General features: G+C 53.9%; 1 protein-coding gene and 1 long non-coding RNA gene across 11 annotated transcripts in view; one reads left to right on the top strand and one right to left on the bottom strand.

Moving 5' to 3' along the window:
- ARHGEF2 (Rho/Rac guanine nucleotide exchange factor 2) overlaps nucleotides 1-15,832 on the top strand; it is a 38,773-nt gene that overhangs the window by 10,057 nt on the left and 12,884 nt on the right. The window contains exons 6-7 of one of the 9 annotated variants that reach the window (XM_010999480.3): nucleotides 914-1,007; nucleotides 13,545-13,689. In XM_010999480.3, the coding sequence (XP_010997782.3) occupies nucleotides 914-1,007; nucleotides 13,545-13,689 (239 nt within the window). Of the gene's footprint in view, nucleotides 1-913; nucleotides 1,008-5,276; nucleotides 5,525-5,721; nucleotides 5,847-10,892; nucleotides 10,983-11,376; nucleotides 12,716-13,544; nucleotides 13,690-15,832 lie in introns of those variants that run through there. The other 8 variants (XM_064477845.1, XM_031436115.2, XM_064477843.1 and 5 more) reach the window with 8 other exon arrangements.
- LOC135318981 (uncharacterized) lies at nucleotides 847-5,235 on the bottom strand. Of its 2 annotated transcripts, none has more exons than XR_010377486.1 (3): nucleotides 5,179-5,235; nucleotides 1,799-2,149; nucleotides 847-982 (listed from the first exon to the last, which is right to left on the bottom strand). It is a non-coding gene; the product is annotated as an uncharacterized LOC135318981 (long non-coding RNA). The 2 variants fall into 2 exon arrangements; XR_010377485.1 differs by having other exon boundaries at nucleotides 855-993.

Below are 15,832 nucleotides of genomic sequence, written 5' to 3'. Positions count from 1 at the left end.
TATTGTCCATGTCAGAAAGGTGAGCAAGCAGATTGGCTGCTGGACAATCTTTGGGAGAGACAGTGACCAAGGACCATGGATCAGCTCTGGATGGCTGAGACAATCGGCCAAGGGGGAGTGGCACTTAAGGAGAGCTGGACAGGGACTGTAGAGCCCCAAGGGGAGAGGGCAGGGGCTGAAGGCATATAGTTCAGGAATCGAGGTGGAGGCTGGGAGATTTCAATAACTATGTAAATAAGCATGTAAAATCAGCACCTGTTTATTTGGCTCCCACGGCTGAAGCCTGATTACAGTAGGTCAGCCCTCCAAGGCCGTGTGGGTATATGAGCTAGTAATGGGCCCTTTAAGATATCAAGCTCTGATTTGTGGTCCTGAAAATCTCTAGCTGACACATCCTCCTGGCTCAGGGTTTGGGATTAGCTCATGGGATGGGGCTGATGAAATCCCAGGAAATTCAGTCCTTATTGGCTTTAGGCCCAGAGGCCCTTTCCAAACAGCAGAGAGGGTCGTACACAGGGCTCTTGTTTTGTGAGGGGAAACTGTCCCCCTGGAGAGCCCCTACCACCCCGTGTCACTTCCGTTGGGGAGCAGAATGAAAGAGAAGATTGGGCATGGATTAGGTAGGAAGGGGGAGTCTGTATTTATCTGGGAGGAGCCTGGAGTTTTCCTGATAAATAGAGCGGCCTGGGAAACTGTAGTGACCACATCCAGGAAATCCCAGGAGGTAGTGGGGTGGGAGCATCTGTCTCTCCGAGTCCTTCCTCTCTCTTCTTACTCTTCTCTCTGTCTTTATGCTGTATCTCCACTCTCTCTCCTGATCATGGCACCTTTATCCATCATTTCTCTGGGAGCATCTTGTTGTTCCTTTCCAGCTCCAGCTCTATCTCTTCACCTCTTCTTTTTCTCTCTCCAGCTGTAGCCAACTGGAAGGGGGCTCAGGTACCTGGGCAGGCTCCTCCCTGCGACGGACCCTCAGCTTCATCTTGGGCATGACTGGAAAGGCCAAGGTAGGAGTCAGCTGGGGAAAAGGAGGCCCAGGACCCACTGTCCTCCCCAGTTCCTTCCCTCTCCACCCCACCATCTGCTCCCCTCCCAGCAGACAGGGACTCAGGGCAGTGGTTCAGGTTTTAAGGGAATACGTTATGTTTCCCTGACTCCCTCTCTATATCCCAGTAAATCACCTTTCCTCTGCTTTCCCCATGCCTCCAACTTAGCAGCCAGCTGTAGATAGCTGGAGGAGAAGGGCCAGGAACCTCAAAAGCTGAGGAATGGCTAGCCCTACCTTTCTTTAGGCCCCACAGAGCTAAGAGGTGGGCAGCAGAAATCTTAACCATCGGATATAATAATGATAATAATTACAGCAATACTTTTTACTTCTTCAGAGAGTATTAAGGTTTGCAAAGTGCTTTTACACTCATAATTTTATGGGTGGATACAGCAGCTGAAGGAGTTGAAATTAGACCATAGACAGAGTGGGAGCCAGGGAAGTGTATGATTATGGAAGCGCATTCACACCGTACACGTGGGGCCGTGTGCAGTCCTGACCCCAGGAAGATGAGGCACAATGCTCTCTTCCTTATTACCAACCCCCGGGCGCTGGTGAAACTGGGAGCTCTGCCTGCTGCTTGAATTCATTTCCACTTTCTTCATTTACTGGCAGAATGAGCCACCCCCCTTTTCCTCTCATGGCCTCCCCGAGTACGCATGTACTTTCCCACCCGGGGCGGCTTCTGAGCATTGAGAGAAACCCCAGAGGAGACATCGTCATATTCACCTGGAAGCACCAATGGATTCTTACCAGTAAGGTTGCCTGGGCTCCTCCTGGCCCCACCCACAGTGCTGGGGCGCTCTTCTCTGCCAGCCTTTTAGCTAGGATTCTCCTTGCTCTGGGTGGGCAGGGAGGGCAGAAATGAAACTAGGTTCTTAGCACCTTCTCACCACAGGCCATGGGTGGGGAGTTGAGGCCTGAGACCAGGCAGTGAGAGCAGGGCAGGGTGGGGAGGGTGCACAGTGAGGCTTCTTCTCTCCCATGGGGGAGCAGAGCTCTCTAGAGTACAAATCCAACACCGAGACCTTGAGTTTGAGTCCCTCTCCCCGCAGGCTGTCAGTTCAGGATAGGAGAGTCTGATGGCAGAATCACCCTCTTTTCCTGCAGTGGGAATGGTAGGGGAAGTCAGTGCTGCCCAGGGGCCATCCAGATCCCAGCTGGTTTGCATTTGCCCACGCTTGGCCTAAGAGTTTGGTGTGACAGGGTGAGGGAGAAACTGAACAGAAACTGGAGTCCAAACAGGCAGCAGGGAAAGGCCAGCATAGTCAGGACATTGTCCCATTCGTCTTTATTCACCAGGGGACTGGTCCTGTCTTGCTGTTTCCTTCTCCATCATCTCCTGGTCCATCTTGCTTCCACCCTCATGAATGTGTGTGCTTGTGTTGCTAAATCTCTTCTTCCCCCTCCTCCTAGTTCAGGATAGGGGCCATAAGCAGGTAAACATCAGGAGTGGGGCTGGAGAGAAGCTCAGTCAAGCAGTGAGAGAAGGAAGTGGCTTATTCCTTCCTATTTGACTAGCAGAACATTTTTCCAGAGGTCATCTCATTTAATTCTTATAACACTCTGGCAAAGATAAGTATTTTAATTTCCGTTTTGTAGACAAGATAACTTAGAGTCTAAGTTACTTGCCCAAGATCTCAGTAAGAGTTGGAGCTGTGTTACATACCTAGAGCATTGACTATATAATGTTGCCTCTGCCTCTGTCAGTAAACCTACCCAACAGTAGTTCAGTAGTTTATCCCCTCTCTTTGCTTCTTCCACCATCTTCTGATGGATGGACACTGCAGTCAGTAATGCCTTAATCCTCCTCACCCAGATTACACAAGGTCCAAAGTAAAAAGAAGGAAAGCAAACCTCCTAGGCACATGGGACTTAGGCCCAGGTATCCTTGCGGCTTTCTCTGCTCACCTACTGGCCAAAACCCTGACAACCAGGTTCTTTCCTGGGATGGTCTCCCTACCCCTGAAATTTGGGGGACGTATTTGTCAAATTAAAATGAGCTAAATAAGGTGGTGGCTACTTTTAGATTCTGGTAGAAACTAAGTTTAGTTTTTATTTTTGTGTATCTGAAAAAATAATTTCTGAAAATTTGGGAGGCATCACTAGATAGGAGTGGGGATGAAAGTGTTTTGGAAGACGGGGCAGGGGATGCCAAGGAGAAAAGAAAAGGGTTCACTGTTCCAGAGGATACAGAAAATAGAAATTAAGTGAAGCTATAGGCCTTGCTCACTAAAAGCACAGATGTTTTTAAAGGTAGACCCGCATCCTTTACCCACTCCTCTTTACTTCTCATCGCCTAAGAGGAAGAAGAGGGTGTAGGGTGAGAAGCTCTTCGTACCCTTACAAAGAGCGGATGGGATGGAAAACAGACTGAAGATTGGGGTGGGAGAAGAGGGTTGGAAGGTTAAGCTCTCTTGTTTCATAGGGGCCTTCTAAGTTGAGTTTGAGGACTGAGATCCCTCAGATAACTCTGGGGTTCAGGTCCCGGGTTTATTGGGTATCCAGACTGGAGTTTGGCCCTTTAAGATTCCATCCTTAGCTTGCAGCACCCTCCCACCCTGGGCCTGGGAGAAAAGCCGAGGTCTCAGCCCACCCCTTGTCTCTGGGCCCCCAGTGGGCGGAGCCATGAGGCCAGGATTTTGTCTTCTGGCTGTCTATTTTTAAATTTAGTACATTCCTCAGCCCTGGCTGCCTACTGTGGGAAGGTAAGTCTGTGGTTCGGGGTCCAAGAGCCTCAGGACTGCTGGTTTGGAGGAGTTCCTAGCACCTTCTTATAGGTCTGCCCTGCAGGTGCAAGCCTGGAGGAATCAGCCTCTCCCATGGCCCTGGGAAAGTCCTTTCTGCTTTCTAATTTCCATCCAGCCTCGAACTGGGCATGGTTATTTTCGCTCCTTTTTTCTGGTCTTTGCTATATAAGGATCCTAAAAAGGAGAAAAGGTGAAGGAGGTGAAGGAGTTGCTAGGCAGGAGGGGAAGGCAGAGGAGCAGTGTGGGGTTGAGGAGCCCAGCTAGCTCAGCCAGTGGTGAGGCAGTGGAGCCCAAAATAGTGGCAGAGGCTAAAATTGGCACCTACAAGAGTGCTGAGTCGGGCTTGAAACCTGCAGCCAGGCCCTGCTGCTGAGCCCGGGCAGGGAGCTGCTGGATTTGGGTTGGGCCTCTTGCTCCCTCCCTCCCTCCTTCCTCCACACCTTTGGGGACCAGACCAGGCAGGACCCTGCAAACATAGGATGCTCTGTCTCAGGACTCTCTGTGCTTCTGGTTTCTCCAGCAACATGGGAAAGAGACCCTGAGAGGCAGAAATGAACTGCAGTATGCCTGATTATAGTTAGAGTGGAGGAGGAATTTTCCCAAAAATGTGGAGGTTGCCTCAGGCTGGGGCAATGTGTCCAGAAAGAATGCCCCACTCCACCCCTCCTTGCAGCGGAGAGACTGGCCATACTCCAACTGCCCCGTAACCAGGGCAGGCTGGTTGCTGGTCTTTTGATTCTCTCCTGACTTGCAATAGAGAGAACTGGGGTTAGACACAAGGAAGGACTTTCTAAGCTTCTTAGCCTTCTATAAAGGTAGCGAATCCCTCCCCCTAACCCTTCCCGCGGCCCCAGTAACTGGAGGAGGTGGGAGGGGAGGGGGTGGGCAGAGTGCGATCTTGGAAGGCCCTAGGTGGGTGGGGGCTTGTGCAAGAATTTCCTCCTCTCGGTGTCAGCTTCTTTGACCTCCTGGGGTGAATCTTCACGCCTTCTAAAGACGCAGCCTTTAGTTCCCCTTTGATTTCCCCGCCCTCTCCCCACCCCAGGCCTCAACCGTAAAAGGGGTCTGTAGGCTCTGGCCTGCTTTGTTGGGTCCCAAGACCCAGAAGGAACTGGTCCTGGGTTCCCTGGAGAGCTGGGGGGTGGCTGGAATCCTCCAGTCTCAGGTTTTTCAAGACTGGAGGACTGCGGGAGTTGGGGGGGGGGGAGGGGAAAGGGAAGACTGGAGGGCTGTCGGGGGACGAGGGGAGACCTCGGGTAGGATGAGGGGTACTGGGCTGGGCCAGGGTGGATTTTAGGAAAACCGGAGCCAGGAGGCGGGTGTCTGGGGTTAGAGGGCGGCCCCCGGCGCTGGAGGGCAAACTGGCAGAGGGGCCCCGCAAACCTGTCCATGGCCCCCAGTATTTGTGCAAGCCGCCCTTCCATCGACCAAGGCGTCCCGTCCGGCGCGCCGGCACCCCGCCCTCCCTCCGCCCCGCCTCCCCCCTTCCTGAGCTCGGGCGGGGGTGGAGACTCGGGTTTGAGGAACTGGCGCTGGGTGCCGGGCTAGGGGAGTCAGACTTCCTGTCCCTGAGACCAACGCTTGCGGGGCGGACCCCCCCTCCCCCCCACAATAGCCGGACGCTTGGGTCCCCGCCTCGTCCTCCCAGGCTCCCCCCCATCGGATTATGTCTCGGATCGAATCCCTCACGCGGGCGCGGATTGACCGGAGCAAAGAGCTGGCCAGCAAGGTGGGCTCTGAACCCCCTGTCCTCCGCCTGCGGTCCTTTGGGTGCTCTTCGACCCTGGCAGCCGCAGCGCACCCCCAGCTCTCTCCGCCTGCTTTCTGGGCGCCAAAATCGGGCGGAGCGTTGGCTGGGAGAGCGGCGGGACGGGGTGGGTGGGGACTGTGAGTGAGTGGGGAGGGGGCTGGGGGAGCAGTAGATGAGACCCGCGCCTCCAGCTCTGCTTCGATTTTCTGCTGGAATCCCGGGAGAGAGTGGACCTGGGATTTGGTGGCTTCCGATCCGGTGGGACTGGGTGTTTTGGGCCGCGCAAAAGAAAGTTGCTCGGGTAAGGGACGGAGCGGAGAGAGGGAGGGGTGTGTGTGTGTGTGGTGTGTGTGTGTGTGTGTGTGTTAAGGGGGTGACGGAGAAAGCTCTCCCGCACCCCCTCTGCCTGAGTCGCACCGGGTTGCTCTCGGTGTCCCCCTCACCCCGCAGTCGCTGGCTTGGTCCTTCCCTCTTTGTCCCCGCCATCCGGCGGAGAGGGTGGGAGGGGGTGGTTTCCCGGCTTCCTCCCACCACCACAACCACCACCACCCCTCCAAGACAAAAGTCAGCTCCTCCTCTCCTCGCAAATGGACTTTCCAGCTGTGATTCAGTTCTCTCCTCTGGTGGGCGGGTGACTCGGGTGAAGGAGACTTAGGGACGGCTTACTTCCCCCCAAGCCATCACTCTTAGGTGAAGGGAGCAGAGGTCTTTGTGTAGTTAGGATCCTTTCCTCCATCCTTAGGAGCCCTGAGCACCCCTGTTCCTGGAACACACAGAATCCCCCATCCCTATCTGCCCCACCTGCTTCCAAGCTCCTTGTCCACCCATCCTGAACAACCTGAAACCCTTAGGCTGACCCACTTGGCACTGTGCCCTCGTCCCTCCTCCCCCTCCCCCAGCTCTCTTATCTCTTCATCTTGGGACCCATTCACCTACCATTTCAGAGTCTGGATGTATAATTTTCCTCGCCCCCCCCCCCCATCCCCATCATGACCTCTTGGCTACTCCTTTCCAAGTATCCTTTATTTCTGCCTTTGTACCCAGGCCCACACCTCAGCACTCAGGAAATGATGAAGCTGTCTCTTGTAGATGAATAAATGAGAGCTGAGAGGAAGGTGGTACATGCAGACAGCACCTCCCAGCTGCAATCCACACTGTACCCGCTATCAGAAAGGCCAAGACCCAGTCCATAGCAGGTTAAATCTCTGGCCTCTCTCCAACCCCAGTGTCCTGCCGCAGTGTCCAGCCTACGCTGATCACCATCACTATCTTCAGACATGGGAGCAGTACCCTTTGGGAGCCCTCACAGATGATGGAAACCCTCTTCACACCTCCTTCCTAGCTCCTAGCTTGGCTATTTGTCTCGAGGCTAAGTTGGAAGAGGTTCCATCCTGGACCTTTTCCTTAGGGGGTTGGGATAAGAGTCTGCTAAAGGGAAGCCAACTGGGGATTTGAGTAGGGCCTAAGACAAACAGAGGGCAGAGGAGAGAAGGCTGAAGTGTGGTGGAACAGTGGGGTGGCAGACAGGCTCTTCTCATCCCTGCGCCAGGCCAGGCCCCAGCTATGAAAGTCTGTTTATTTTTCAACTGTTTGAGCTGAGACCCTGGAATAGAGCCAAGGGGGGTGGAGAGGTTTTTTTGAAACCACGGAAATTTGGTTCCACCCTAAAAAGGAAAGCCGTGGGGGCACCGGTGGGGGGCAGACCTGGAGAAGGGCTGTGGAAAGGGGTTCTGGGAGGGTAGATACTGGGGTTCTTTTTCCATTATTGGGAGGAGCTGGGGAGCCAGAAACCTGGGTCCTCATGCCTATTTTTATTTTTATTTTTATTTGGTAGTGGGGGAACAAGGAATCAAGAAGCTTGGCTTTTTCTATCCTAGGGCTGGCTGTGGTTTAGGGGGGTGGGTTGGGAATCTGACTGAGGATGGCGATGTGGGGTGCTGAGTGGGTAGATCTGAGAGGGCAGAGAGGCCACTGGAGGAGGGTGGTTGTCAGTTTGGGCTGGTCGGAAGGGGAGGGCCACCTCCGGAAAGCTGTGGTTATAGAAGGGGGGAGTTGATTCTTAGCCAACAAACCCTGGATCCCCTCTCCCCCCTTCCCCCAAGCACACCAGCTGTCTCCTTTCTTTTTATACTGTGGTGGGAAGTAGAGGGGGGCTGCTGAGATTATTTGAGGAAGATGGTCTCCCCTGCTACCTATACAGGGGGATGGTTCAAAGCTAAGTCCTGACCACCCCTCCTTTCTTGCCTTCCTCCCTGGGACCTCCTTGAAGAAGGAGGAATTTAAGTCGAACCTGCCCCTTTTTCCTTCTTACCCCCGTAGAGCCTGTGCAGAGCCTGTGCCGCTCCCCCTCTCCATGCCTCTTTTCTCTTTTCACTCCATTTCTATTCTTCCAGGCTGTCTGCAGTCCTCCACCCCCTCGTTCTCTCTGCTCTACTTCCTACTTCCATAGGTCCCAAACCCCATAGGTCCCCCTTCTCTTTTGCCCCCTGTTCTTAACTCCCTCCTCCCCACAACCCTAACTGTCTTGTCTCTCGGAACAAAGGGTCCTTTCCTGCCTAGGAGGGAGCAGGGGCTAGAGGTCCAAGGATGGCCCTGGAGGCTGCGGGGGTGTCCCCCTGGAATCTCGAGGACCCTAGCTTTGGAGTGAGATGGGCAGGTGGAGTGGGGAGAGAGGAGAGAGACTATTTCTTTGTTCTGAGAAGTGGAGAGGTGGCTGGCTTTGTGTGCAGGACTAGGAGTGGAGCCGGAGAGGAGGGCTGGGGGAGCCCAGAAGGGGGCAGAGAGCGCTGGCATTTTGGGAGAAAAGTTGAGGAATTGGGGGTCTCCCAGGAAACTGAGGTTTTTGGGGGCATAGGGAAAGATTCTAGGGGTCATGGAGGTTAGGGAAAGAGCTGAGGGGGAGGGGAGAAGCAGGGGTGGGGGAAGGGAGCCGAAAGCTTAGGGAAGTCACTGAGCGACTGCAGGGAGGTTGGATGGCTCCTAGGGAAAGACCTGCAGGGCTGACCAGAGGGTTTAAAGAGGGATCTCATCTCAGTCACTCTAGCTTCCCTGGAACCTCGACCTTGAAATCAAGGAGGAGACAGATCTGAAGGAGTGAATCTCATGTGCGCACACGACTTGTGTGTTGGGGTGTGTGTGTCTGTGTCTGTCTGTCTGTCCCCAGATGCTCTGGGTCACTGTTTTGAATGGTGGTCACCAGAGTAGGGGGCTCATTGCTCTCTGGACCTGAGGAAGTAGTTCCATTCTTAGCTTCAGTCTCTGGTTTAAAGTATCATCTAGGAGCTTGAGTGAGCAGATTGGACAGGCTTCCTGGAGCTGGTAAGAGAAATGGCTGAGAGGAGCTGGCTGAACCGTTCTGGGTTTGTTTATGTTTCCTTGGGGGAGGGGGGGAGGGGCTGCACGCAGCCGCTGCCCCCCTCCCAACTCAGCCGGCCTGCCCTGTGCCAGGAGGGCAGGGAGTCCTGGCACAGCTATTGTTCGCCTGCACAAATGCCCGTCTGTTTGCATCACTCCCCCCTCCCTCTGTGCTTGTCTCTCTTTCCTGACCTGACAGGTGTGGCCGGGTAGGGGGCAGGCTGGGGTCCAGGATGCCTAGGTCTCAGGGTGTCTAGCCCAATTTTATTCCCTATGGCCCTTAGCACCCCTCTTATGCTTCGCCAGCAGGCCCTCCCCCATTGTCCGGTGTCTCATCTCCATTCATCAAGCAAGTGTTTATTAAGTGCCTTTGTGTGTTCAGCGATGTCTTTTTGTGTTACGTTTCTGGCTTTGGCATTAGTGTTTCCGTTTGGGTGCCTTCTCCTCAGCCTCCTGCCTTTATCTTGTCCCTGGAAGCTCATAAAGGAAGCAGAGCCTGGCTGAGACCATCCCATGCCCTCTCCTCAGTCCCATGGCCAGGGACCCTCTCTCTGCTCATTTCCCTGCCCTGTAGCCCATCCCACGTGACTCTCTGAACTCCTGCCGTCCAGGATCTAAGCCACAGATGACTCAAAACCCAGTGGAACCCTCCAGGGGCTTTCTGGTCACCTAACAGAGGGCCTGGACAGAGGCTGCACCTCCTTGGGGAAGGGGCTGCTGCCCCTTGCAGCTGGTGCCGAGGCCATTCTGAGCACCATGTGACTTCCCCAGAGGTCTTAGTTTGGAAATACCCGATGGAGGAACAAGGACAGCTGAAAGCTGAGACTTTGCTTGGAGAGGTTCTCACTGCTGGATCGGCTCTGCCATCCTCTGCTGCCCGATGGAGAGCCCAGGAAGCTGAAGTCCAGGCTTTGGCGCTCCTTATCTTTGCATGTACGGCACTGTTTTCCTCATCTCGCAGCCTGAGAAGCAAAGTATGGAGAAAGGGGAAACTGCTTCTGCCTTTGAAGCTTTGAGCCTCCAGCCTCAATGCCTACTGCCATTCGCCTAGTCTTTCTTCAAAATGACCAAGATCTGGGATGAAGGTGAAAGGAAGGTTTGGGTTGGCCTTCTGACCTTCCGAGGAAACCCTCCGTGCCTAAGTTCAAAGAAATTAGAAGGAGGAAAGGTCTGGGAGGAGGGAGAAAAGACCAGATAAGAGGAGAGGAGACTGAAGGCTCTGAAACTCTGATAAGGAATGAAGGGATCCTGGGGGCAGGGGCGAGGGTGCTGCAGGGACCCCATGTCTTGGTGTCCAACCATTCGTTCATCCATCTTTCCATCCTTTTTTCCCCTTCCTTTCCTTTCTTTCCAAGGAGGAAAGGCACTCGTGTATTGAGTGCCTGTTGTATACCAGCCGCCGTGCTAGGTGCTTCCACATGCTTTATTCACTTCATCCTTGATGTAGCAGTGGCTGAGCTGAAGGCTGTGTAGCAAGAGAAACTTTCTGTAAGGTTGTGAGAAAGCAGGGCTCTGGACACTGGACGGCAGAGGACCGACCAAAGCAGAAAGGGCCCCTGAGTGTTAGGCTGGGTGTTGGTGACTGTGGAGTAATGGGCTCTTTTCTTAGTGGACAGATGAGGTGAAGGGCTGTTCTGCTGGCGGGCAGGCCGGTAGCTGGGAGGCTGATGTGATGACCTTAAGAATACCTGGAAAAGTAGGACAAAGAAGCAGACAAGCCTGTTCAGTCCATCTAGGGAGCAGGCACCGCTGGAGAGCAGGCCCTGTCCTTCCATCCTCACCAGCCTGAGCCCTGGGGCGGGCGCAGGCTGCCTCCAGGACAATAGCGCTAGGCAGTGCCAGGGCCGCATGCTGCTGGGCAGTGTCTGTGTTGGGATGTGCTGCTGCGGCTGCTGCCCGCTGCTGGCCCACCTAGAGAGGCGGTCACTTGGAGAGAGGGTGAGTGTTGGGAGGTGGAGGAGGCTGGGCCCAAGGTAGCTGGGTTGTCTGTGAGACATTGATGCCAGAGAGAGGAAGGTCGACTGGAGACCCTGTTCTCTGGCTACCCCAGTCCTCTGCCTCCCTTTTGCCCCCTCTCTCGCAGGTGAGTGCTCCGGGGAGGCCGGAGGGTGGAGGGCAGAGGGCGGGTGAGGGGAGGAGGAGTTGTAGCAGCACTGGGGCAGATCTGCAGCACTGCCCCATCTGGAGTTGACCCTCATTCAGACATGTTGCTCTTTTCTTAACAGTATTACATTAGTTTCAGTATTTTTGCAGACTATACTCTACTAAAGTTATTACAAAATAATGGCTATAATTCCCTGAACTATACAATATATCCTTGCTGCTTATCTGTTTTATACATAGTAGTTTGTATCTCTTAATTCCATATCCCTAATTTGTCCTTCCCCATGTTGCTCTTTTTAATATGATTTTCACTTTTTTGTTTGCTTGCTTTTATTTTTTAATTATTATTATTTTAAAACTTACTTTATTTTATTATTTTTAAAATTTAAAAAAATTTTTTTCAGTGGAGGTACTGGGAATTGAACCCAGGACCTTGTACATACTAAGCATGCACTCTACCACTGAGCTATATACCACCCCACAATTGCTTTTAATTCAAACATAGTAAGTGCTCAAACTCTTTTATTTGTGTCATGGAGAAGGCTGGGAGGGCAGGAGAGGAGGAGAGAAGGGAGAGTATAGGGCAGTGAGAAGAGATATTTGGACCTGGACTTTGAGGTCCTATAAGATTGCTATTCAAAGGAAGATTTGATCTCCTAAAGAACTATAATTTGGAGCAAGACAGATGGGGGTTAGACCAAAGGGAGAATTTTCTAGTGGTCCAGATAGGTACCAGAATAGAAAAAGGGAGGCTAGAATTAGACATGGGTCAGCTTCCTTAACAAGGCCTAGGTAGGGGACGGGAAGGGGAAGCAAGGGTGAGAAAGGGAAGGCCGAAGTGGGAGACCATGGAGTCAAGGAGGGAGACCAGGAGGTGAGAAGTTGACTATGAGATAGGAAGAGGAGGCGCATGGGAGGGGAGGAGAAAAGAAAAATGGGTGATCAGGTAGGGAATGACATTAAGACCCCTGGGTTCTGCTCATCATCAGACAAACCTGGAGCTTCTGAGGGGAGGCAGAAGAGAGAAGGATCTCGGGCCACCAGGAAGCCCTCAGAGCCTAGGGCACCGCAGCCCAGTGCCCTCTGGCCCCTGTGCTGTTGACTCAGCCGGTCCACACTTCCTCTTTCTACGCTAGGCATCTCTTCCCCTCCCCCACCTCTTGACTGCCAGTATGGCTGCAGCTGAGAGTCAGGTCCAGGCCCCAAGGTCCAGGCTGGGGACTCTCTGGGTTCTAAATCTCTGTCCCTGGGCACCAATCAGTGTCCTCTGACTTGGGGTTCATGCCCTCAGCCTCAGCCATCTGGATCCAGCTTTTTGGTTTCTGAGAGGCAGGGAAACCTTGGAGGGAGTGGTCTTGTCAGCTTGTCTTCCTGTTCTCTGTCATCTTAAGAATGGAGGGAAAATCCGGGGGTCTGAGGTGACCACTGAGGAAGGTCCTGGAATAGGTAGAAAGCATGATGTCCCATCTCACCTCCTCAGGTTTTGCAAGGGAGACTCAGGGATTTGAGGAGGGACATGAAAAAGGTCAGGGAGAATGACTTGACCCGCCAAGAGCAGGGGGAAGAAGGAGAAGAGAGAGCTGATGGGAAATGCCAGCCTCCGAGGTTCTGCAGAAGGGCCCACAGTGCACACCATCTCATCGGAGACAAGAACTGACATTGCAGCCAGAGGATGGAGGGTAGATGCCAGCAAGGACTTCCTAGACTAATTGGGTGAGGAGGAATAAGGGCGATATCCTAGGTTTTGGAAGGTAGTATGGGAGGAATAAAAGTTAGACTGCAGGAGAGACTTCCTGCCAGGAATGAGATCAATGATGGCTGAGTTTCCTTCCTTAAAGATCCCAGAGAGGACGAGTGACCTGAGACCAAAACTAGGTTCCTCCTACCTTGAGGTTAGCAGGGGACATGCTGCCTCCCACAGAGAGGCTCTGTGGACCTTGGCTGAGTGGATGTGGAAGAGTTAGAGGTTTAGGATCCTGACCTCTGGATTGGAGGTGGCAGTGGAGGCATTCTGCCCCCTTCAGCCAATCTAATAAGGGGATCTCCTGCCCCCCACTGTGACTGCCACTGCCACAGAGACAGCGGCTCCAACACCGGTTGTCATGGTTATAAGAAGAGCTAACTCCCATAGATTTGAAAGCGCTGGTGAGCTGGCACCTTCTGCTTCGCCTGCTCTTCCCTCCTCTCTGCGCATCTTCCCCCGGCACAGAGAAGAGAGTACAGCAGCTCGGGGGCGAGCAGAGCTAGGGCAGGGAGGTGGGGTGAGGACGCTGAGGTCTAGAGCCACGGAGGTTAGAGCTACAGAGATGAGCGGCAACCGGAGGCAGCCCAGCCGCAGGGGCCAGGTAGGTCAGGGGCCAGCTTGGCCCTCGGAGCTGGCCTGGTCACTCCCAGACAGCTGTGCGAGGCAGGCTCTGCTTCAGGAAGTGGTGTCTTTCTGGCAGTGCCAGGCGGGCATTGCTCCCTCATCTTTCTCTCTGGACTCCTCAGGCACCCTGGCATCCTCCAGCCTCACTTCCTGTCTCTCTCATCTCTTCCACAGACCCGGGAAAAGGAGAAGATGAAGGAAGCCAAGGATGCCCGCTATACCAACGGGCACCTCTTCACCACCATCTCCGTTTCGGGCATGACCATGTGCTATGCCTGTAACAAGAGCATCACAGCCAAGGAAGCCCTCATCTGCCCAAGTAAGTTGTTTGGACCCTGAATATCTGTCAGTCTGATTCAGTGCCCACTGACCCTAATCTTGCTATCTGTCCTTTTTGCCCTGGATCTGATCTATAAGGATCACTCTCCTCTCTGAGCCCCGGAAGAGCCCAAATGCCAGGGCCAGATGCTTGATCCCTCTTTCCCTTTTCTCACATCTAGGGGTGGTGGCAGTGGGAATGTGGCATAAGCTGGCAAGGGAGGGCAGGGGTGGCTGGGGTGACTCCCTTTGCAGCTGTCGTCCTCTGGGTATCCCCCAGCTCCCCGAACAGCTGCTGAGGGTTAGGAGAACTGATTGGAGAATGGAATGTTGTGTGCATGGGAGTGGGTGGATGGGGCATTGCATGGGAAGCTGCGGGCCTTGCAGCTGTTCTGCCGATCTTCCCGGGCAGAACTGAATGGTCAGGACTTTAGGGTCTCCTCGTCCCCTCCCTTTCTGTTGACTAGGTAGAGCCTGAAGTCTCGAAATCTCTGCAGTTTGAAGCAGAGGATTAGGGATTAGGAGCCCCTTCTCAAATTCCTAGTCTGACTAATACACAGTGAGAAGGAGAGAATATGGCAGCAATGTGTTGGGGGAATAGGGCTTAGAACTCCTGACCTTCACCCACATCTAAGGGTAGCCCTGTATTTAGTAAGTACAAGCAAGGAATTCTCCTTTCCCCAAGAGGACTACGCAGAGGGCTCCTGCCTGTCCACCCACCCACCCCCACCCCCAGATTTATGCCAAAGAGCTGCTTCTGATTAGAGCAGAACTGGAGGTATTGTGACCTGCTGCTGAATAGAGGGACAAAATCTAAATCTAGCTTCTAAATCTCTATGGAACTTGGGGAAGGAACCCCCAGAAAGAACCAGCGAGGCCTCCCTACGTCCTCACTGCTCAACTTAGAGTGATGAGGATGAGGAGGGAACCCCAATCTAGATCCCTCTAGAGACCTGCCAGAATTCCCAATCTGGAAGCTTGTTGCCAGGGGAACCAGGGAGGCGGGCAGCAAATGCTATTTTGAGAGCAGGTGGAAAGCGGAGGTTCCATCCAGAGACTCTGGGTGCTGGGGGTAGGAGAAGGGAGCTCCAGGGGGGTAGGTGCAGTCCCAGCCCCCACTTCTGTCTGCCCCCTGCCCCACCCTGCTCGCCTTGTATTTGTGGAAGTAAGCATGGTGCTGGGTATTGTCTGAAGGAGTTAGCAGAGTTTCCGGTGTTGTTGGACGGGGGAAGGGAAGCTGGAGAGGGCCAAGGGCTGAGGGCATGTTGGGGAAAGGGACAGCCAGTAGTCCCAGTGCCTAGGCTTGGTTGCTCCTCCTTCCCTCTCCTCTTCTCTCCTACCCCATGGCAAGGTGGGGTGGGGGATGAGGGAGAAGCAGATGGAGTGTGGGAGCTGTGGGTTTGCCTTACTTCGGGAACAGGACTCCCTGGGCCCGGAAGGGAGACTGGAGTCCTAGCAAGCAGAGCTGGGCAGTGCAGAAGGCGGGCGGGCGTGGTGGGCAGGGGCAGAGCATGACCTGTCCATGCTCTACCACTGGATCCATCAGCCTTTAAACTGCGTAGGCCTAGTCAGAGTTCACGGGCATACATGTGGGTCAACGGGAGGAGCAGAGCTTTTGGATTCAGACACTCCTGAGTTTAAAGCCCAGCTCTACCACTAGCTGTATGACCTCTGGCAGATGGCTGAATCTCTCCAGGAGACAGGTTCCTCATCTGTAAAATGAGGATCATTGGATCTACCTCAAAGAGTTGTTAGGATCAAGTAAATGTGGAACATTTACTGATTGCCCAGGGGTTGTTCATTTTCCCCTCTCGGCCCCTAGCCCCCATCCCAGCTGCTCCTGTGCCATCTTCTGTTCTGTGGGCGTCCTCTCTGCCATCTGTCATTCTCAACCACCTTTGTGCTTCTTGAGCTCATTTCTGGCAGCCAGTAACCCCTTCTTCCCTCTAGTCCCTCTCGCAGGTCATCTCTGAGTCGGGATTGCTCACCCCTCCTGGTGGCTTAATCGTGGTCCACACCTCTACCCTCTCTCTCCATTTCCTGCTTGCAGGAAGAGGGCGGTGGGAGGAGAGGGGCTGGGGTGCGGTGATGGCCGAGGACTCTGGGAAGGGGGAGAGTCTCTGAGACCATTTGGCCAGGGGGAG

This window comes from Camelus dromedarius, chromosome 23 (genome assembly GCF_036321535.1).
Source record: "Camelus dromedarius isolate mCamDro1 chromosome 23, mCamDro1.pat, whole genome shotgun sequence".
NCBI lineage: Eukaryota > Metazoa > Chordata > Mammalia > Artiodactyla > Camelidae > Camelus > Camelus dromedarius.
This window is presented reverse-complemented; position numbering and strand designations above follow the sequence as displayed.